The sequence below is a fragment of the Calliopsis andreniformis genome, chromosome 2 (assembly GCF_051401765.1).
Source record: "Calliopsis andreniformis isolate RMS-2024a chromosome 2, iyCalAndr_principal, whole genome shotgun sequence".
NCBI classification, from domain to species: Eukaryota; Metazoa; Arthropoda; class Insecta; order Hymenoptera; family Andrenidae; genus Calliopsis; species Calliopsis andreniformis.
Window position 1 is genome coordinate 12604919 of NC_135063.1, and position 24065 is coordinate 12628983.

The 24065-nt window shown below is 38.6% G+C and overlaps 3 protein-coding genes across 3 annotated transcripts; 1 reads left to right on the plus strand and 2 right to left on the minus strand.

Moving 5' to 3' along the window:
- Positions 1 to 1849: 1849 nt before the first annotated feature.
- Positions 1850 to 5544, minus strand: LOC143184362 (uncharacterized). The gene is made up of 3 exons (XM_076386546.1): positions 5281 to 5544; positions 4374 to 4812; positions 1850 to 4291 (listed from the first exon to the last, which is right to left on the minus strand). The coding sequence occupies exons 2-3, from the start codon at positions 4774 to 4776 to the stop codon at positions 3825 to 3827; spliced, it is 870 nt and encodes a 289-aa protein (XP_076242661.1). The 5' UTR covers positions 4777 to 4812; positions 5281 to 5544; the 3' UTR covers positions 1850 to 3824.
- An 835-nt stretch (positions 5545 to 6379) lies between these two features.
- Hemk2 (HemK methyltransferase 2) lies at positions 6380 to 8014 on the plus strand. Its single transcript, XM_076392579.1, has 3 exons — positions 6380 to 6531; positions 6614 to 6940; positions 7034 to 8014. Exons 1-3 carry the CDS (start codon positions 6380 to 6382, stop codon positions 7674 to 7676), a joined length of 1122 nt encoding a protein of 373 aa, XP_076248694.1. The 3' UTR covers positions 7677 to 8014.
- Positions 8015 to 8092: 78 nt separating this feature from the next.
- Positions 8093 to 23860, minus strand: LOC143188203 (uncharacterized). The gene is made up of 8 exons (XM_076392328.1): positions 23778 to 23860; positions 11982 to 12094; positions 10169 to 10991; positions 9665 to 9875; positions 9434 to 9592; positions 9090 to 9359; positions 8695 to 8946; positions 8093 to 8614 (listed from the first exon to the last, which is right to left on the minus strand). Exons 2-8 carry the CDS (start codon positions 12085 to 12087, stop codon positions 8273 to 8275), a joined length of 2163 nt encoding a protein of 720 aa, XP_076248443.1. The 5' UTR covers positions 12088 to 12094; positions 23778 to 23860; the 3' UTR covers positions 8093 to 8272.
- Positions 23861 to 24065: the final 205 nt, after the last annotated feature.

Below are 24065 nucleotides of genomic sequence, written 5' to 3' on the forward strand. Positions count from 1 at the left end.
ATCGTTTAATTTACAAATTTGGGAAGAGGATTATTATTGAATTGAAAAAAGAAGACAGAGGCGGGTTCAGAAACCCTTTTTTGGTGGAGGAAAGAGGGGGGATGAAGTGTTTAAAATATCTACATTTTTTAATCTTCTTTTACACGATTCGTAGTTCACGTTTTAGTCTCTTTCCTGACAGTATAACCTAAATGGCTAAATTCACCTGAATTGTTTATACATTGAGTGTATAATTTAATAAATTTTTTTAAATGGTATTACTCCCTCTGGATCCGCCACTGAAACAAAACATGTAACGAAGGAACTTGTTACGAATCTAGAGAGTTTGTTCTGTAAAAGCACCGATCACTTTTCACGAATCGTAAACACGCGATTATTGTCCGCCTGCCGATGATAGAATAATAGTGTAAACGCAATATAGTTCTAACAATTCGTAAGAGAGATATTCTTACAGTTTTTTATGAAACTAAGAAGGCTGACGTTTTTATAGATCACTCGAAATAGCGTGAACCGTAGGGTACTTGCATTGAGCTCGATCAAACATTAGCGATGTAATTTTGTAATAGATTTAGCCGTACTGCGAGCGATGCATATTTCACGTACACCCTCAAAAGTATTAGGACACTTATCCTCAATGAACATCTATGTTACAATATAGGTGATCAATATTCAGAATTGTAAAAGCACAGATGAAGAACAATATGAATATTGTGTTTGATGTCCTTGATGAAATATTTAGTGAATCACTCATTGAATATATACATACTCGAATATGGTACAAAACAGAATACTTATCATTAGGTGGGATTCTTTCTTTCAAGTACACACGATACGATCAAGTGTCCTAATACTTTTAGGCAATGGTGTACGTCGTGAAGGATTCTAAAATTAAGTTCTGGGTAGCGGATTACATTTCTTCATCTTCCTTTCCAAACGTTAGCTGTTCGTTTGCGATCTAGCGGGACAAGAGACGAATCGATACTGCCGCGATTGCAATTAATAGCGTCGAATAGTAGACTGAAATGCGGTTCCGTGAATTGAAGGTGCGACGAGTGCTTCCGCTACCGACAACTTGTCCGACATTAGAATCGCGTTCCTAGTTGTGGATTTTCCGGACATCCGATAGATAGCAGTTAAAGGAGAACAGAGAAATAGTCATTTGCAAGGCGCATCTTACTCAGACGTACAGGAAGAATGGTCTTTCGTTTCTGAAGCCCATCGTTCATTTCGTTCTACACACTTTTCCAGGGTACAAAGGGAAGAGCAAAAGTAAATAAAGATACTACGTTTGTCATGCCGTGTAAATCAAAACGAAGGAAAGGGAAACGAGAGATGGATAGGAGGTGGAGAGATATAGGAGGAACGAGAGCACGATGTGGTTTATGGGGGGGAAAAAAAGGGCGAAAAAGAATAAGAGAAAAATTCTGTATAATTGTGCGATCCCTCTGATGATCTCAACGTTTTATTTTTGTATAGAGCGCATAAAACTTGTAATCTTCTGGAAACGTAAAGACGATGAAAAATGTACGGTTTAATGGTACGGAACAAGACTTATGGTAGTTGGCGAAATGAGAGAAGAAAGAAATGTATAAGGGGGATGTAGGTATAAATACAGACAGACGAATTTAGGCTGCGAGGATAGAAATTTAAAGTTTGTGAACGTTTTTTCGGACACTTCCCAGTGCTGCTTTATGTAATACCCTATATAATATATATCTATATATATATATATATATATGAAATTGTATGAAAAGTCAGACTGAAAAAATGATTTGCTGATTGTTATTATTCATAATTCCTTAAATTACCTTATCCTATTAGTAAAAAAACACAGTTTTTTTTCTGTTTTTAAATAATTTATAGTTTTATATAATAATGATTTATTATTTTTAATCGTGATCGCTACAATCAGTAACAAACGTTGATTTTTTTTAACTATTCATGTTGTGTGTACAATTATGTACACTTTGAAAGCAGTAATAATAATAATAGTAATAATAATAATAATAAATCCGATATATGACTGCTTCTTAATAAATATAAATAATGGACGATAATCAACATAACAATATTTCGTATGTAAATGCACGTATAATGTATAATATATACGAGCCTTCACATATGTATAAACACATACAATAAAATGCATACGTATAGTATATATGCACAACATAAACTGTATCTATGAAACTAATGATTAATACAAATTTATTCTGATATTGAGCTCTGTGTAGCAACTTATATGCCATTCTTAAACATCGTGTTTTTTTTAAATACTAGACAGAAATGAACACTGCAAAAATTCAGGTTTTGGACTAGTTCGTTTTACAACTGAAATAGTTTGAATTTGAATAAAATTTTCAATTTTAACGATATTATTTGTCAATTTTCTTTTCTTTTTTAACGTTGAATTTGCAGTGTCCCTTTCTGATTTGAAATAAAATATATATGCTTGTGTCTTATTGAGTACAGATTACTCTTCAAGTTAACTTCACATGATGTTTTTCACATACGTGGAAAGATAAAAGTTATACTGTTCATTTAGGCACATGATCCAAAAAGTTTATGCAATTATTTTAGCAAAAAACCAAAATGCATATTTTCATTTTCGTTTTATGTGTCATATTCGAATACTTATAGTAATAAATACACATGTTTCCATTTTTAGATTTTCTAAATATGACAAGAATTATTTGTGCATTGCATTACAAAATATTTGTATCCTTTTTTATAAGTAATACCTAAAAATTGTCGCGTTTTCACTTTTAAAAAAAAAGTTCAGCTCAATTTAGGAATTACGTAGTAATGTATACTGAATTACTGCATTAATATTTGTTTAGATTATAAAGAAACAAATTGTGTTCTTCGAAGAAGTATTATCCCTGAACACTTTCATATAAAGCCTAAATAAATTTAATGAAACTGGGATTGTTTAACCTGACGAAATTTATATAAAAATTTCAATAATTTATATAAATATTGTTTAAATAAATCATTTAAAATAACTAAAGATGTCCAGAAAATGTCTAGACAGCTTAGAACTATACGTGAAAGAGTTACAAAAATGGTAGAGTAAAGTGTACATAGTCTAAGTTGTTCACTGCCAACTTACAACTGCATCAACAATATCAATCAAATCGAACATTCTTTTTTCCAATTGTTGTACACTTGCATTTCCCATACATATACACATACTCATACATTCTTGCATTCAAATTTCTTTATATTAGCTCCTTAACGCACGATTTGTTTCCTTTTATATTTTTTTAATTTGTCAAAGTGAACCATGTACAAATACTTTTTAAAAATATATTTTACTAATTTCAACCAAATAAGTACATCACTTATTTCAATTGTATAGGTCATCCTGTGTAAGAAGCACTATTAGAAGTATGATATATTATTTTCAATAGAAGATAGGAAGCAAATAGCATAGATCAACATTTAAAGAAAGCGAATCGCCAGCGACGTCAACTATTGCTCATGGATTCTCCAAATTCGTGCGGTAAGGAGTAAATATATTAATACATATTTGAAAAAACTGCTCTTAACAGGTACACTCTTATTTTAAGAATATTGTGCAAGTTAGAGACATTAAAAAAAGAAATATAAAATCTGTAAGGATACTTTAGAGCCTGTTTTTTCTTAATGTACTATATGTGAAAGTAATATCTCGAGATTAAGATAATTTGCAAAATTCAAAACTGTTAACGACTATTCTGTTATATCCTGAATGTATCTCTGATAAAGCTCGCTATATCGACCTCTTAAATTTATTTCGCCTAAATTATAAAACGATCTTGACTTAAGATCAAGGTAAAAATTTAAGTTCGCAAAATAGAAAATGGAGGTGGCCCAGCCTGCCTCATCATCATTGCAAAACTACTTAATCCTTCTTCACCATTATTCTGACTATTCTGATTATTTTGAGAACTATTTAGATTTTTGCTTCTGCTACTATTATGACTTTGCAGGTGTTTCTTTAGGTGATCTTTTCTATAAAAAGCTTTACCACATTCTGTACAAACTTGATTCTTGCTACCTGAGTGAATAATCATGTGACGGGCAAGATGTTCATTGCGCTTGAATGCTTTGCAACACATGTTACATTGATAAGGCCTGTCCTTATTATGACCTTGTTTATGTCGATCCAGGTGTTCCTTACGTTTTAAACTTGCACCACAAATATTACAAATATGAGGTCGTTGCCTGTGGTCTTCAAGGTGCTCGTGTAATGCTTCACGATCTTCAAACCTGTATGCACACTCTGGACAATGATAGACTAACATACCTTAAACATTTACAAATATAACATTAAAATATGAATAAGACAAAGGAATATGCATGTAAAAGAATGTTATATAAGTACTCACCATTGATATGTTGGGGCTCAACTTCAAATTCAATTTTAGGTCGAACTTCTTGACAATTATGCGTTGAGTTATTACCATTTTCTTCATATTTACTTACATATGGTAATCCTAATGTACTAGAACATCGTGCTAAGTACTCAGATGTCAGTCTAAAATCTATTTGCAAAGGGTCTGTCATTGTTGCTGCATCCACTTTTTGTATAGTCTGTGTCCCTGAGGACTGATGGGATATCTGTGGGCATGCTTCTTTATTCCCACAATTGTTCTCATTCCTATTTTCATCCGTTTGTTGAACATGTTGTGGTGGAGGTCCAGAGTATGCATACCCAGTCATATTAGACTGGTTATGTTGATGATTGTGTATCTCTTGCGAGTATTTTATGTTGCGGGGATCATATGCCATTTTTGAAATAATAAATTACACTTTTTCAGCATCTGCCTATAAACAAAAACACATTACTATAAAAACCAGGTACACTATAAAGTTACACAAATTTATAAATACCACAGAATCACACAAAAAGTACCCTTAAATCACAGGAAAAAAGCTTGCAAAAATACAGCTTCAATATTACAAAAAAACTAATTCTCATTTTTCAAGTTGCAATTATACAATATATAAATATTTCATTTTTCAACGTATATCAAATCCTTTTTTTCGTTATCATGAATGATGTACTCGCTCGAATATTAATATCAACTCATAAAAATGCGTACGCGAAATGATTGTATATTTCGTCGTAAATGCGACGTAAATGAATGATTTTATTGAGCAGGTCAGGGGACAGGTGTCTGCATTCCACTGATCAGTTGTCGAAAAAGTACGGTGTTTTTTGGCAAAAATGTCAGAATAATCGAAAGAGAAAAGCATTCGAGGGTAACACACGCGATAATCGTATTTACTCACGTCTTATATGCAGAGCTAGCTGCAAAACCAGCGCATCGCTGGTCACTATTTGTTTGTATCGAGTCTGGCCATCTTTAATCTCGTCGTTTTAACGGACTGTTCGTTCGTTTTGCAAAAATATATTCTCTTTGATGATGTATTAATAGTCAGCTCATTTACCAGTCACCGTGCACTCCGATGCATACGAGCTATCTCTTGATCGAGATCAGCGCATTTTTCAGCAGACTTTCATTTCGAAAGACGCAGTGATACAACACGATCACAATAGAAAACGTATACCGCATTTAAAAGAGGCGGCTATTTAAGGCACTCGACAAAAAATACGATTCGTTGCCTCATTTATTCACGGCTGTTTTTAACCAATACATACTAATTAGAAAATTATAGTTCACCATTGTTTCGCTCGTATTGTATAGCCAATATTCTATATCCGATCTGTGTATGGCGTTAATAATATTTTTATCTTTACATTATCAGTATTCGTGAATTTTCCTCTTATGCTATTTTAATCCATGTAATGTAAACTTTCGTATAAATATGCACAAGATGCAAAAGAGAATCTCAAGGAAATAATTATTATATTTCCTCAAAAAGGTTTTTTAGGTTCTTACAGCCATATATTATTTAAATAACAAATGACAAATAATGAGATACAGATTCGTATGTAAATCATAGAAATTAATATTATCTAACTTTCAGATAAATCTTAGTGATATTGATAAGAGGATAAGTAGTTAAAAAAAATTCGCGCGAAATTATCATAAGATTGTTAGTGAAAGAGAGGTATGTCTTTCTGAAGAAAAAGAAACTGACATCGACCTTTCGAAGGTCAAAACAACAAACCATTGGCTAAGTGTACGAGTAGATTTTACAGTCAGTATTTAGCGAGTGTTTAGGTATACACGTTAGTTTGCACAATTTCTAAGAAAATGCTTCAAGTCAAGTATGTAAATATTGTATCCATTACATATACAATCATCGAGTAATTATACGAGATCTGCATGGCAGTCGATTTGGGCCACAATTCGATTACTATTTGTTGTGGCAAGTGGTGCCATCTGAAGAAAGTAGTGTGGTCGAAACAGGAAGAAGTAGAAACATGGATGTGGACACGGCGAGCGATAATACGTCAATAGATGACAAGATTGACGACTTTTGCGAAAATCCAACGAGAGATGCCTTGACAGAGGGTCTTATGAGCCTTCTGAAACCCACGGTAGATCAATTAGACGAAAGAATTCGTGCGACGAGGTACAGCAAATTTTCTTCATAATCAGATTGTATAGCGAATGTAAATATCACCACACATTCACATGTATTATTATTTGCGTAGAATATGTCAGATAGAACTGAAGCAGCGAATCGAATCCTTGACAGAAGAATTACTGAGGATTAACGAGGCACTGCAGTGCCCTTTGGAAACGGATTCTTATGTGAAGAAACTGGTCAATGCTAAACACAAGATTACCATTGTCAGTAATATCTTACAAAACACTCAAGAGAGATTGAATAAGATTCATCAAGCAGTGGAAAGGAATACAGCAAAAAGGAAGGCCTTATTGGATCACAGTTCTATGTACATCAACCCTACGAGTGTTCCGGATAAGGAGGAGCAACCGAAGTCAGAAACGGAAGCTATGCTGCCTGCAGAACAGGAATAATGATTGCTGCATTTGTAAAATATTTGTGATACGTCTCCCTCGTTCTGTTGATCTAGAGAAATTTTATACAAATATTCTATTTTGCATTGATGCATCATGGATACACCTATAATTAAGTTGTCAGATAAGGACTTGGATACAGTCTATGAACCTGCAGAGGACTCATTCCTCTTAATAGATGCCTTAGAAGCCGATCTAGAGACTCTAAAAGCCACGAAACCCACAATGTGCTTAGAAATAGGCAGTGGTTCTGGTATTGTAATCACATCTATCGCAATGGCATTGAGCAAACACTGTCAGTCCTACCACCTTGCAATCGATATTAACATTCACGCGTGTAATGCTACGAGACGAACTGCGGCGCTTAACTCGGCGAAAGTAGATGTTGTACAAATGGATTTGTTAAGTTGTATGCGTAATAATCGCATTTTCGATATTGTGGTGTTCAATCCTCCGTATGTAATAACGGACGATGAAGAAATATTAAACGATAGGCATTTGTTCAAGGCTTGGGCAGGTGGTACGAATGGTAGGAAAGTAATGGAACGTGTGTTCCCTAAAATTCCTGATATTCTCTCAGACACGGGAACATTCTATCTCTTAGTTATTAAAGAGAACGGTCCAGAACATATTCTGCGTATTTTTAAGGGTTTAGGTATGGTAGGCAAGATAGTAGCGGAAAGAAAGATCAGGGGAGAGCACTTGTACATTTTGCGTTTCAGAAAGATTAAGTAACAGTATATGTATCTCTATTGCACATTCCTTTCTGTCAAAATCATTGTAACTGCAGTGACTGATAAGCAGTTTTTTTTTATTACGTTTGCCATTGCCGAAGAAAGAACGAAGCTTTAACAATTATTTTGATAAAAGGAAGATTGAAAACTCCGAATAATCTTTTTTAATAATTTAATACTGTGGTTTGTAAAAAAAAATTGTACATACGACTGACAAGTGTACAGATAGAACGACACGTGAGTCGGTCAGCGCTGTAATCTTGCGATTGATGAACAGAAAAAATCAGAATGTGTATATGTATATATATATAGAGCAAATGAATGATTTGTTGTTTTACATTCAGGCTGTACATATTTTACTAGTCTCGTAATTCCATCTCAACGTTTCTTCGTAACACGTCAGCCCAGCAACTTGATATAGAAAAATAATACAGTACAAAACATTTTTATATCTTTTTGGTTGTACTCGTACTCACGACTTCGTCGACGACTTTGCCACTTTATTCATTATCAAAAGTGACTATCGACCGCGGGGAAGACATAGTTGCCACCTCGACTTTTTCGTGTTTCATCAAACTATGGAACGACTCGAGTTTCTTACGACTGTACAAACTTCGACTTATATACTCTCTGCAACTTGACGTAGAACACGACTGTACTTATAGTCGTTACAACGATAGTGCCTAGCATCAACGAGATTGTAGCGTAAAATCCACTGTAAGTCATACAGACGTTCATCGCGGTTCTTGCAACCTCCTCGACAGCAGTCTCTTCAAGATGCTCCAACGATTGGCTGCTGGCTTCGCTCAGATCATCCACCATGATGACTCTAAAGCCTCGAGCAACACGTATAGGTTCTGATAATAACATTGCCGAGTTGTTTGTACTTGGTGGAGGTGTATAAGTTACCGATCGACGTCGTCTGCCTGGTTCGATTTGCTAAAAAGTTTCACGAGATGTAGATCTCAAGAATTCACCTTTAAAATCGAGATTCAGGTTGTAGAAGCAGGATTACTCACTTGATTGGGATTTGGACATGGCTCACAGTCAGTTTTGCACAGTTCAACGTTGCATTCGATGAAGAGGTCCATCACATCTGGGAACTTGAATGCTTGGAAGTATGCATAGGCGATGATGGAGGCTCCAGTGTTACCAGTGTCGTTGGTTTTTTGGAAAGCCCCGAATAATTTTGGCTTCAATATGCAACCTCTCTCGTCTGTCAGTTGTATCGTGTTGGTGGAGGAGTCGTCGCGAGCTAGGCAGTCGCGAACCTTGAAAATTTCACGTTTTGTCAGTACCAAATAGAAACTTGAATATTCTTTAGCTTTTTCAACAGCGAACTCTTCGATAGAAAATATTCCCAGTGTTACTATCGCCTGGTGAAGACGTTAAGAAAAGGATCCTATCAAAGTACCTGAAGATCAAAAGCAGGGTCTCCTTCCACAGTAACGACCAAAGTCATCGTCTCTCCGATCTTGACGAGTCCATCAGCTGCAGGCGCGAATGGACCCCTTCCCACTTGGATGTCCAGTTTAGCAACCGCTGTGTCACCGCTGAATGTTACTATTTCTTGCCTCAGCATATCCACAGAGAAGTTCACAGACAACGCTTTGTTGATGTTCCCTTCCCAGAGGCATCGTACTCTTCGCACCGTGTCCCAGACTTCCTGTATACCTGGCTCATTCTGAGGGAAATAGAATCACTGTGAAGTAGAGTACAAAGAGAAGTATTAATTCTTGTTTATCCATAAATGCTTACCTGTAGCACCAGCACATTTTCCAGATAAGCTTGTCCAGCTTCGCCCTCGAAGTCATTGATAAACTGAGTGCCACAGGAGTCTAGGCTGACTGTGAAGGAGTATTTGGTCTGGCCAGTGCTCTGTTCAACGTATCTACACGCTGGATTCGTGAAGAACCCCTATACAGATATAGACATCGATTAATAATACTATTCTGAGGCGTTTAATATTAATTTCTCGTGTGCAGGTACCTTCGAATAAATAACTCCATCAAAAACGCGATTGAACTCCATATTGATGGTCATCATGGTCTTACTACACTCGACATCAAGCGCGTGAATGTGTGGAGGGTGTTTTAGGTCATCTTCGTCTTCCGCCCCTGTTGCGGTTACCGTTGCACCTCCAGTAGTACCTGTGATAGAAGAGGCTGATGAGTTTTCACTGTGATTTAGATCAGGGTTTCTCAGTGGAGGCTCTATGGCCCACTAGGGGCTTTGATATTGAATTGTTGAGGTCACGTGACGAACAGGAAGATGGGGATGAGAAGAAAAGTGGGAGTGAAAAAAAGAGATAAAACAAAAATGGGAATGGGGAAAAATGAGGGTAAGAAAACAAAGAAAGAGAGGAGGAGGCCATAGAGATGACCGATGTCCAGAAGAGGGCCACAAGCCAAAAAAATTGAGAAACCCTGGTTTAGAAACTATACCAAAAAGAATAACACACCTTCTCCAATATTTGGCTGAACAGCCCCAGACCCACTAGATCCTCCAGTCTCCTGACCTGGGATTCCTGGCCCAGAGGCATCGACACCTGGAGAAGAAGGATACCCTCCCACAGCTGTCTGATCATAAGAAGGTCCAGAACCAGCCGTCGGGAAAGGAGGACTAGGCCTTTCAGTCTGATATCCATAAGTACTGCTAGGTCCACCGCCAGAAGGGTACGAAACTGACGCCCCACTGGAAACGCTTCCCTCCCCAGTGGGAACGAAACTAGGACTCGGTCTTTGGGTGGAGTAGCCATAAGTAGAAGAGAATCCACTTGGAGTGGAGAACCTTCCAGGACTGGAGCCTCCAACCGTAGAGTAACCAAAATTAGTCGAGACTCCACCCGCAGAAGGGAATCCCGATTGCAAAGTGGAGGAGGGTGGTTGGGGGCTAGTGTTGGAGTATCCAGAAGGTGCGAGATAGGTCGTCGAGGTCCTGGTCGAACTGAATGGTGGGAAGGAAGAGGAGCCACTGTTGGAGTAAGAGGGAGACGCCGTGGGGCGAGGGTTGTAGGAAGTGGATGGTGGGCCATATGGCGATTGATTGTTTGGTGGCAGGTAGGTGGGGTTCTGGGTCGTATAAGTGGGGGCCTGGTTGGTGGTAGAGGGTTGGCCAGGCACAAAGCCAACGTTTGGTGGGGAGAAGCCCGTCGGGGGCCTCTGATAAGGGTAGCTGGTCACTTCGTTCTGGGCCGCGGAGGGTGAATAGTTGGGCTGCTGGGCTGTTGAGGGGGGTTGGAAGGGTCTGGGCTTCTCTGGTGGTCTCTGAGTGCTGTATGGTGGTAGATATCCTGTTGGGTCCGACTGTTGACGTACTGCAAAAATATTCATTCGTATGTGCAGTGTGATTTTATTAATTTAATAATATTGTGACGAGGGTGCAAGTGTTTCCGAGTGTTATCGAGTGAGAATTAAAATGGAGGACTGTTTACATAAAGAGGTGGTGGTAGAACGTAGTCAATTGAAATATTATACAGGGTGAGTCATTTAACTTTGCCACCTGAATTCACTTGTAAATTATTAGTTATATAAACAAGTATTTCGAATAAGAGTTGTTTGGTGACAAGTGGAGCTTATAGTGTGATAATTAGTCTTTTGTCATTTTATTTGTTTATAGAAGGCACCTGTTTGCCTTCGACAGAAATAAAAGGAAAAGAAAGTTCAGTAGGCTAGATGAGCATCTGTCGTGGATTTGTATTAATAAGCGTGCATTAGTGTGAATTTATTCAATAGTACAGTTAATTATGCTCCAGTTACTGGTCTATAAAAGTTTATTAACATCCAGTTTAGGGCCACTGACTCGTCTGCAAATCAGGGTACCGTCTCCAAGCAACTTTCACAGTCAAAAAGGTTTCCATCCAAAGTGACTGAATAATTATTCACATAAGAGTGACAGCGTTGTGTCGAGGTGCTCCTGGTTCTCAAATTCAACCCTTAAATGCATAGTGCAGTTACTTGGCAAGTACTTTTCCATTGAACTTCTGCATATAAGTTAGTAATTACAAAATCTGTGTTTCATTATTCCTGTGTGAGTCATGCATTTAAGGGTCAAAGGGTTATTCAGAAGGAGGAGACTCTCCTGGAGAACGTACTTTTACGTATGCCCTGTCGGTAGATTCCCTGAATCCATTCTAGGATATTTTGCGCCATCACGTCTGCGGGCGACACTGGAGCTGCTCTTCGGGCTCTCGAGTGTGCTAATGAATTTCAAACGATTGCTTTTATCAAACTCGCTGCTCGCTGTCGTACGTTATCGTTCACTTTTTCTCTCAATCGCGACGTGCTTTTATTAGAATTTTTCTTACCTTCTCTGGGTGACGTTCTAACGAATAGGGCATGACCTCCTTCGTACTCCTGCGCCACAGCTATGCTTAGGATAGCCACGGCGAAGAACGTCGCGGTCCCCCTCATTTTCTACCTGAAACGCCATTCATTTTATTGCTTTGATGGTAATAATTGAATATTTGAGTATATTTGAATATAGGGATTAAAAAAATTATGGTATAGAAAATTTGGCCAGAAATTGGTCAAATTTGATTGACGATAACTCTGTGAAAAGTGAGTGTAGGATCATGATCTTTTTTTTAAATTAAAGCCTGAAATCTTTACTTTAGGATACTGTATCTGGATTTTAAGTTTAGTGCACCTCTATCACTGCAACCCTTTAAATCTGAGAGTATGTTTATCAGATTAAAATTTGCAAAGTTTGGCGGCATGTACTGACTCGATAAAATTTTTTTCGGGTATGCCATTTGCAGTAGCATAAAGCTCGATCCTTCCCCTCTAATTTAAAAAAAAAATCAAGTCGCTGCGATTTTTTATCGCAAAGTTATAATAGTTCGAAGTAGTCCTTGCATTTTATAGCATATCGGATAGTGCCAATGCTTACCAAAAGTGCAGGGGTTACTTTGAACTGATACAACTTTGCGAAAAAAAATCGCAGTGATCTCATCTTTTTTTTAAATTGTAGGGGAAGGTTTAATCTATATGCTACTGTAAATGGCATCCTCGAAAAAAATTTTTGTAAGTCCCTAGATCCCGTCAAGTTTTGCAATTTTCAATATAACAAATTGCAAAGTTTGACAAAATACAGGGACTCGACAAAATTTTTTTCAAGGATTCCATTTATAATGCCTGAAAGTCGGAACCTTCCCCTTTAATTTAAAAAAAAGATCAAGTCGCTGCGATTTTTTTTCACCAAGTTACAGGACTTTAAAGTGAACCTTGCATTTTGACCATATATCAGCTAATAGCGGTATATGACGAAAATGCAAGGGTCTCTTTAAAGTCCTGTAACTTTGCGAAAAAAAATCGTAGCGACATAATTTTTTTTCTAAATTAAAGGGGAAGGTTTGACCTTTATGCCACTACCAATGGCATCGTGAAAAAAAATTTGAGTAGATCGGTGCGTTTCGTCAAACTTGACAATTTTCAACCTGACAAATTGCAAAGTTTGACAGGATGCACAGACTTGTTAAAATTTTTTTCAATGATTTTGTTCATGGTGGCATAAAATTTGAACCCTTCCCTCTAATATAAAAAAAAGATGAAGTTGCTGCGATTTTTTTTCACAAAATTACAACACTTTGAAGTAACCCTTGCATTTTGGTCATGTACAGCCGACGTTAACACTGGCCAAAAGTGCAGGGGTTACTTTGGACTGCTGTAACTTCGCGAAAAAAAATCGTAGCAACTTGATCTTTTTTTTAAATTAAAGAAGAAGGTTCAAACTATAAGCTCCTGTAAACAGTATTTCTGGAAAAAATTATGACATGTCTGTGCATCCCGTCAAACTTTACAATTTTCAGCATGACAAACATGCTCTCAGATTTAAATGGCTACAGTAGTAGAGCTGAATTAAGCTTAAAATCTACACACAGTATCTTAAAGTTAAAACTTCAGGCTTTAATTCAGAAGAAAAATGATGATTTTAAGACAATTTTTCGCAGAGTTATCGTCAGTCAAAGTCGACCAATTTTTGTCCAAAGTTCTCGAGCAATAAAACTCGTCGTCAGAATTTCACAAAAGTATTACTGATGCGATCCTTCCTCGAACCCTTGTTCTTGAAGGAAAGGAGAACAATAGGGGCGTGCACGGTCGGTTCGCGAAGACATTTCGGTCGAAATGTAGCAAAGATCTCAGGCGCAGATAGGGAACCTTGAAGTGCTCGCACACACGTTCCAAGGCTGCGAACCTGCGGTTTACCGAGCACGCAAAAACAATGGAAAGCGTACTGGGCAAGCTCACCTTCGACACGAAAGGCTAATTAAGGAGGAGCATTGCGAGAATTTGGAATCGTGCCTTAAGCGCGTCGGGAATTCCTCGCAAGGTCTTGGCTCTTGATGGTAACTTCTCTGAACGTGAGGACAGTGCTCACTTTTCAAATTAATTTATGATTAAAAAGAGTGCCAAGATTGCTCGATACTTGAATACCTTAAAATAGACCCTGCATTTTTTTCATGTATTAGCACTACTCGATGTGCTGTAAAAATGCAAGGGTTACTTTTATAGTGCTGTAACTTTATTAAAAAGAATGCTTAACATTATACTCATTTTCAGAATTAGACAAAATAGCTTAAAAGAATCAATTTTGAGTCTCTGAAGGTCTGAAATCAATGTTTATTTCATCAAAATTGTCTTATATTAAAAACAATTCAGAGCCAGCAGTTTCTTTCATAGTTATATCTAATCTGTCGAGTCTTCACCATTGTGTTGATACAATGAGTGACAAAAAAAGGCATATAATAGCTTGACTATGGTGTCATAGGTACACGCATACCTCCGAAGTTCCATAAATGTACAATAGATTCTCTTTGTCATTTAATAACTTGTCAAACTCGTCTCGTTTAATAATGTCCTTATGTGAAAGCTTTCTAAGATCGTGCAGCAGCCGCTGCGCACTCTCTGATTAAGAATCATTCCACAGATTTATCTCTGTCCTCTGTCGAACGACCGAGCGAGACTTTCGTCGCCTGTTTCGTCACCGTTTCGACAGAAAGCTTAACGAGTCGGGGAGTACAATTGCTGAAGAGTTTTCTGGTGGCGGGAAAGGCCGTTTCCACGATTGTTCCCCTCTTCTCACGTACATCAACGTTTCGTCAGATCAGATTACGAGGGGAGGCGCAATCCTCTTGGTCTTTTATTCGTCTGGTAATTCGGGACCGCGGTCGAAACACGATGTAAGCCCGATTCGCAGTTAATTACCCTTGCGCAATTCTGCTTTGCGTCTGTCTTCTTTGACGTTCTGCCTTCAGCGAACCAAATTCTACCTTCGAAGAAGTAATCGTCGAGGCTGGGGTCAAAGCTCTGTTACTTTGTGGAAGGCTAGGTGCTAAAACTCAGTCCATAAATCTAAGCAAGTGTTAATAGCCTCTGTTTCCATCCTTGATGGTCCTTGGTGATTGGCCTCAACAGGCGTGAAAAAGGAAATTCGAGTTCTGAATAGTATGAGGTTCAGTAGAGGATGTCTAAAAATAGATTTACAATTGTTTGCCTAAGTAGTCAGTAATTGATATTTCCACTAAAACCTAGGAAACTTTTATTCTACTCTATACGAGACACGAGCCACTTTTCTGTTCAAAAATAGATGAACTTTTTTATTTACTCTATATCACTTATATCTACTCTTCTTCACAGTGTAAAGTGTACAAAATGGAAATGTTTTAGTCCATATTCTATCCCTGGCATCTAATACTAAAATTCATGAAATTTTGAAATAAGGAATCCAGTCCTACCGCCACACATTCTGAACCAATCTCGATTAGATATCCCACAGCATTCGAAACACAGATTAATCAATCTGTTCCCGACTTTTCCGCGTAAATCGTTAAGATAGAAAGTATACCCGAAAGCAAGGAGCGCTTCGAAGGAGGAACTCGTTAGCGTTTCGCGGGGAAACTCGAAACACTGTCGCTTTCGACGAAGGTGAAGTTACTAGCAGGATACCCCGAGTCCCCAGACGCTTTCCACTGGTTCGATTCGGTTCCATCGGCGGCTGTCTAGCGGCCAGTGAAACCGAATCGTGACGGAGGTACTGGCCCACTCGCGCCTCGACTCCTCTTCACTTCCTTCGGAAGGACTCGCGGCATCGGCTGGGCAAAGGTTCGAGAAGTCAATCGTGGAATCGTGCTCGGCCGAGGTGAAAGGTGAAAGTCGCGGCGGGCTGAGATATGCGCTCGTGCCTCCGTGTATCTCGCGTTACACTCGTGTTTAGTCCTCTTGGATCCGCCTGGGATTCTATTTTCTTCAGCGTGAGTGGATAATCGCTCTCGTAATGCTTGATGATTTAGGTACTCATCGAATTTCGTAATCGTTCTTTTTCACACTTTAAGCGCCATGTCACTCGTATATCAGTCGCTGATGTGTGAGACGAAAATTGATCAATTTTATGGTGTAGAAAGTAGAGAAAAGAGACGAGAGGATAGTGTATTGTAAAAATCAGTTTGAGGGAAAAAATCGAGGTAATATTAATAGAGTTTAAGTGTTATTAGTAAGTCACAATTCAGACTCAGCGATATTAGTAGAATGGGTTTTCGAGGCAGACATATTTCACGCGTATTTTAGGCATTTTGCTAGTAACTAGTAACTTGGAAATGAAGTCTTAAATGCTTCAAATTTCTTCAAACCCTTGAATTTTCGACATTTTTGACTTTTCTCCTTTTGGCCTACAGAATCATTTCTATTGTCGAGCATTCTGTATCCATTGTAAACGTGTGACCAGAATTATTTGTCCGATTTCTTAAAAAATAACAAAAACCCTGGCAGTTTCACTGTCAAGCAAAGTAAACGTCCCCATACTTATACGTTTGAGATATCGAATGTTCCAATAACTGGACAAACTAAAACTGCATATCTTAATACTCGAATTGTGTCCAAGTAGCTCAATATACTATCTTTTTCATTTCTCTTTACTAAGCAAGATACATGTTTCAATACTTGAACGCTGTCCCACTAAATGAACAATCTAAAAAATACTAAAAATGTATGTCTCGGCACTTGAATGCCCCAGTAAGCTACCATTTTCCTCTATTTTATTAACTCCATCAATATTTCACCTGAAAACAAACCAAACCTAACATCAGTGACCAAATATCAAGACACGTTCATCTATCGAGACATTTACTTCAGATAGTCCCTCTTTGTTTCTCCTCGTCCCAGCTCTCTGACGCTACTTCGTTAGTCGTGGGCCCTTCTTCAGCTTCGATGGCAGATGACAGATATTGCGCGCGCAAACACGCTCCTACAGTCGCACGTCGGCGTCATTAAAATACAAGACGCGTGAGAAGAGCACGCTAAGAGGCTGCTGGTCGACTAAGAAACGAGGCTTCAATTTAATTAAGATAGCGCGAAGTTCGTTAAACGATGCGCAGGGATACAGAGATCGCGATGATTCGGCCTGTGCGTGCGGGAATCGAACTGCGTGGATTAAAATATGTAGAAAGTTAACGCGTTGCATAAACGCGACGTTATTATTAAACGCGTTTATGCACGTGGGATGGTTGCGAAAGGGATGTGGCCAATTGCGGAATTCAGCGATTAAACTGGAAACGAACGGCGGCGAACAATGCTGCCTCGCTCGAATTTGGATTTAAGATAAAATTGTTAGATTAGAAGGTCATCTGACGAGGGAGAGGAAGAGATTGTTATCGTTGTTGAATTAGAGATGTACCTGCGATGGTCGAGTATCTGGCACGTTTCAAAAGTGACACAACTCGAAGGAATTTTTTTTTTTTAGATTTTAAGAGAAGCGAACGAATGTTTACGGAATCAGGGAAAGAGGTCTGAGCATTGAAGACTCGTAATTAATTAAAGATGGACGCGATTTGAGGAGCACTGTGAGAAGGAGCGGAGGCTGTCGAATGAAAATCGCGAAGATTGAGATTAGAAGAGAAGTCTGTTGCACAAACGAGATCGCGATTCAATTAGTGGAACAGAGTATAGTCAGTAGACCGAAGAAATGGATGGGAAGGTCGTTTATCACAGCTATGAGTAATCTGCTTCTGCAACTAATCTTCTTTTGTAACCACACCCTTAACGAGCCTCGTTTTCTAATTACAGAAGCATTAATTCATTATATACTGTGCTAGTCCATCAAACTTCACTACTTAGAAAATTCTAGTCTCATCGAATTTCTTTCATAAAAAGAGCCTTGGTTTTATTTACCAACTTAGAGCTTGAATCATAAGTGAAGGGATGTTCTAAAAGTAGCAGGTTGCCAGTTCTAAAAAATAAAGTACGACAGCATCAAGGTACGCGGTCGCATAATGACTGTAAAAAATTGGTGAAGTTTACAAAGAGCTTACTGCAAGGTGGTTGTTTGCGGTGTCGAGATTAAGCAAATGTGGGGTGCACTTGAGATGCTGCGGTTTTCATCGGGGTTTCTGCGCCTCGACTTGCTATATTTCGTTTGGATGCGACAGCTTAATAACAAGAATAATTCTGTACTTGTTCATTAGCCAAATTTCGTAAGAAGATACGACTGGATACTATATAATTAGTAGTGTAGATCAACGAGATCTACACATTTTTTAAATACAAAACTTTTTAATAAAAAGTGTGTAGACCTACATATTTTTGTCTATTAAAAAAAAGATTTGATGGAAAGATCGTTAAAAATCATCGTTCAATTTACCCTGACCTATATGTCTCGAGGCGACCTGCGAATACTAGAGCATCTGAGACTTAGGGGACTCAAAGAACGCGGATGATACGTTCATTACCGGGTTTCTCGCGTTTACTTTCGTTAGTCGGAAGAATAGATACCCGCTTATTAGACCCTCGTCGCGTTTCACTTTCGTTACACGCTTAACTTCGTTTCTCTTATCGTTTCGTCGCGGGAGCCTCTCTTGTCTCGACGGATTTGAGAACTATAATTGATACTAATGAATTGTAAATGCAACGCCAATTTAATATTGTCTAAATATACTCGTCCCTAGATTTTACTGTGGTATAGAAATACTCGGTTTTATAATAGCTGAGAGAATTGTGACTATGCTAAATCTACTCAATTTTCAAATATTCAAATATTCAAATATTCAAACATTCAAATATTCAAATTTTCAAATATTCAAATATTCAAACATTCAAATATTCAAATTTTCGAACACTGAAATATTCAAATTTTCAACTACTTCAACATTGAAATAATTGAAATTTTCAAACATCCCAGAAATGAAATATTCAAACCTTCTAATATTTATATTTTCAAAATCTTCCCCATACGTTTGAATTTCTCAGTGTCATTTCCTGGTACAATTGTTACGTTCTCGCGAAGATTTCGAAGCTTAACAATATCTATAATTTGCACGAAGTCAACATTGTACTTGATTCAGCCCACAACCGACTGTATTACCGCGGTAATATTGGCTGATCAGAAAGGAGCCTCAAGTACAGTTGCGAGAGAAGATCTGCCAGTGAAAACTGTTACGTCCGATAGGTCTGGGTTACGGGGACATCGATTGCCTTATGCGTCGCGAGCGAGAAAAGCTGCGGCTCGCGGTTTCTACTTCGCAATGTCAGCCAGAGGTGGGTAAAGCGATCGGGTCAAAACAAACTCAGACTTTTCCAGCCCCGTCAAATAATCAGTGTTGACTATGCCAACGTCTCGATTAGATTTAACAATCTTTTTAATCTCTAAGTCACTGTAACATGCTCTAGCAAAAAAGAAACAGAAAGTATTAACGTAACACGTACAGAATTCGAAAAGGTCGTAAAATCCAAGTCGAAAGTCGAACGATCGATTAGCTTTCTTACATCGTCGAACCCATACAAGGACAAAGGGGCAAGGTAGAAAAAGTTTTCGCGACTTTCTTCGAGGTACGACGCGTCTCGTTTAGAATTCAATAAGGCGAAAGTATCGATTCGAGGAAACGCGCAAGAAACGATTGTCCTTAGGTTTAAGGTCTTGACATTTACGGCGTTCGGAGATGCAGCCCTCTGCAGTCCCCTCTGGGTTTGGGCCCAGAGTAGACCCGACAGAGTACCCTGTAGAAAACGCCGAACGTCGAAAACTTTCGACGAGGAACGCTAGGAGTATCCCTCACGGCGAAGAATCATTTATCAAACGTATGAAAGGTAACCGATCATTGTGTGGAGGCTTTCTTCTCAGAGCCACTGACTCTACTTTTTTTAACCCTTTCGTGACTAGTGGGATATACAGGGTGTTCGGTAATAGATGTTTTTATTTCAGTTTTATGGGGTAATTTTGCATGAAAAATTAGGGTGAAAATTAAGAATGATAAAATTCCTTTTGTCTTCGTTTCAGAGTTATCAATATTCTTGAGAAAATGCTTGAAATAAGCTTGAAGTGTGTCTGACTTTGGACTTATTCTACTGTACGTGCACTGGCCAGACCAGACACAGTGAAATCAGTAGAATAAGTTCCAAGTCAGACACAATGAAGCTTGTACAATAAATTCTAAGTCAGGCGTAGTAAAGTAAGTAAAATAAATCCTAAATCAGACATAGTAAAGGAAGTAGAAGAAGTCCCAAGTCAGACATAGAATTCTGACCTATAGAACCACTTCTTAAAATTTCTGGCACCTGTCATCGAACCTGTACATATTCTGTATATCCCTCACTTACTTTCCTTTTGTTATTATTATACTTATAATAGCGTTGGAAGCCTAGTTTCCAAAAAATAAAAAAAATCATTCGGGTACACAAGGATCGATGATTTCTTCTACGAATTACGACAACATTTAAGTAGTGTTTCGCAAGTGGAAGATCGTTCGCGACTTTAGCGAAAGAACCTTGCTGAATCACATTCGCAAACGTCTAGGCCTGCTGAATCGAGGTTTTGGCATTTCGAGTAGCTCATTAGTTGCGTGGACATATTTACGATTTATTGTATACGTATAGCACGTAGGCTGGGAATTTGGTCTTTGAGAAAACGTGGTGGAGGCAGAATTCGTTTAAGGGGTTACGCCACTTTGATGACATTAAAACAGAGACTGTTTGCAGTGACTTACACTACTGGTCAAAAGCTGGGAATCGTTTCCTGCATAAAGAAAATAATAGTTAAGTTTGATATACACAGAATTCTTTAGGTTAAAGTACAGAATCGTAGGAATTTCCTGAATATATAGAATTATAGTAATTAAAGGGCTCGGTGCAAAGCTGGTCAATTTTTACTTTTAAAAATGGTACTGACTAATTTTTACGCGAAGAAAAATTCATTGCATCTATCATTCCAATTATTCAAACCATCAGTCTTAAATTAAAAAAAATATATAGCCATCAAGTCAATCGTTACCTCTTGGTCTTAGCCAAAGATTCAGTTGACCTCGAATGATGCAAGCTTCCAGTGACATAAATCCTTTAACAAGGAAAAGGAAGGTAACCAGAGATCAGATTTTTTATCATTTTCGACATAGAGAAAGCCCAGAGCACTCGGTTTAGCGAATACCTCGGTAACTTTGGAAGATAAATATCGCGAGGTGAACCAGGCTAGCATTGCGATAACTCAAACAGTCCAGAGCAGTGGGACGGACGTTGCAAAACGAAACGCATCGGCGAAAATATTCCGTTGACTTCTTTAAAGGTCTTCCTAGCCGCTGATCATAAATCAAAAAACGCCACGCGTCTTGCCTCGTTTCGGATACGCCTTCTTCGAATGGCACCGACGCCTAGAAACGTTGGTACCTGGAGGGAAGGAGGATTGCGACATCCAAGGCTTGGATCTTTTTTTATTATCGCGCATATTACGCCACTTTATTGGGCGATGGACGTGCAAACAAATATTTCTTTGCGCTTCGTAACTTGCAAAACGTTTTGACGATGAATGTCATGGGGCCGCAGGGGAAAGAAGAGATTTAAATGTGTGTGTGTGTAGCATGCAACGTGGATGCATCTGCAGTTGTTAACTTTCTGATTGAAGAAGAAAGAACTGGACATGGGAAAATTCTTTGGGGAAAAGTATTTCTTTAGGCTAGTGTGTTCCTTGTGTCTAGTTTGACTTAATTATGTTCTCTTTTCTTTTCTTCTAAGATTCTTTTTTAGCTTAGATTACTGCTGATATGCAGGTATTCGAATTTTCAGATTTTCAAGTTCCCAAACTACCAAATTTTTTAGTTTTAGCATTTTCGAAGTTTTGAGTTCCCAAATTTTCAAATTTTTAAACTTTCAAATTTTCAAATTTTTAAATTTTCAAATTTTCAAATTTTTAAACTCTTAAATTTTCAAATCTTTAACTCTTGAAATCCTTTAAATCTTCAAGTTCCTAATTCTCACATCCCTGAATCCTTGCATATTTCTCTCCATTTCTAGTTTTGAAGCAAGTACCTCGTGTAGCATGCACAGCTGTACCTATACACTGAAAGTTGCGTAACTAATATAGGATTCACGTGGCGATTGCCTGCCTCTGGCTAAACGAGCAGCACGAACCGCCTAAAACCCTGACAGATAGTTGACAGAAGACAGACGGTGAGAAACGATGAGAGCCAGTATGTAAGTGGCAATGTTAGTTAATGCCATTCGATTTCTCTAAACTTTGATCAATCTCGCTTTTAACAGGAAACTGATAAAACTCCTGTCTACCATGCGTCGAAACAAGTTCAACGTCAAGACTCGAGCATCGCGCGTCGACTCGTGCAAAAGTTCGCGGTCGAGGAAAGTGCAAAGCGGGGAAGTCACACATGCATACTGCCGCGCGTTTCTAAGCGTACGAGAGCGTATGCACTCGCTTTCTTCGAGATGCGGTCACCGAAATGAACATCGACCCTCGCTCTTACTTACTCTTCTATTATTCGAACTCTCACGACCGATCGTCCACGTGTTCTGTACAGTAGAAGTGGCTAATAAAGTTGCACGACTTCGTGCATCAAGCTTTATGCAAGTCAATGTGGATTAATTAGTGATTCGAGATTTCTACGTGTGGAAGATTTCTACTCGTGAAGCTGGCGCAAGACTCTAGGTCACTGGTCAAAGTGATTAACTGCATTTTTGGATTTTTCTAAATTTTAGTGCCTATAGTGTTCACACGTCAAAGAAAGAAAAAATATGGTTTTGTTAAAAAATTGATGATCCTCAATTTTTTTATTTATCGTGGACTAATAGTAGCTTCTTTGTACTTCGTTAAATAGCTCTACAATTTAGTTGAAATCTGGAAATTTGATTTGAAACCTCACTCGATTTCAGTTCACATGGAAGTGCATTTTTATAGCCTGAGTTTGGTTTGTATGAGAAATCTCAGTTTGCAAGCGCCCGAAATGGGACGACATCTGACTTTTACCGCAAATCCTCGCGTAATTCCCTTGGTCCACTCGCGTAACGCTGACAGGACCTTGCCACGCGACAATCGAGATGACTCTCGAAGAAGAACTAACGTAACTGCGCAATCGATCGCTTTCTCCGTTTCTAGTCTAAGGACGAGCACTTAGCGTATTCAAAATCATTACAGAAAGTTACGAAACGCACCCTTTATGATGGATGTCGTAAAGACTGTGAAATCGTGGACAAAGATTGTCGAAGCATCTGATATCCAGGACATAAGACTCTCGAAACTTATCATAACCGACTCTAGCACCAGCGATGTTCAACGAAGAAAAGTAACACTGCAAGACTCCAATTTTGCATTTAATAGAAAGAGTCCTCAGCATCGCGTGTCTCTGTCTATCCAGTACAAAATCAGATTCTCGCAGTGTCACTGTTTTTCGTTTAACTCTATTAGTACCAGAGTCAGTCGTGACCTTATCCTACACATTTGCAACCCTTCAAGCACCTCAGACTATCAGATTTCTCACTTTTTATTGCAGCAAGAAAAACCAGAAACCGAATTACAAATAAATTAGCGATAAAATTGGAAAGTTTGTAATATCCACAAGTATTCTATTCTGTAATTCGCTTTGCACAAGGGAAAACAGAAGCGATATTTTTCCCAAGCTTCCGCGCGGAAATGGAAAACCGAAGGTCTCGCTGAGACCATGCCAGTGCACTATAAATGCGAAATTCATTGACATCACTTTCTCTCGTCTATTTTTTTCGGTGCCGCGTGACTCGGGATGTTCGATCGTTACGCGAGCTTCCGGTGCACGGCGCGCTTCCGGAAGTCGAGACGAAACGGAGCAGGCTGGAGCAGAGGCGAAGAAAATATCGAGACTCACCTCGGAGCGAAATCCTTTCGACAAGAGGCCACGGCTGAGATCGATCTTCCCTCGCGATTCCTGCGGAAGGTTCGCTGGTCGCGCGCGCACGCTTGTGAGAAAGGTGAGAGTGAATAGCTGGGAGCATCTTCATTCAAGCTTTATATAGGTATTGTACCCCCTTTCCTAGCCGGTCTGTAGAAAGACCGTGCCGTCACTGTTGCCCACCATAATTGTATCATCAACGGGACCACGAACCCTAGAAAAATGATGTTCGGTTGAGAGAGGTTGCGTCGGTGGAGCAGCTCG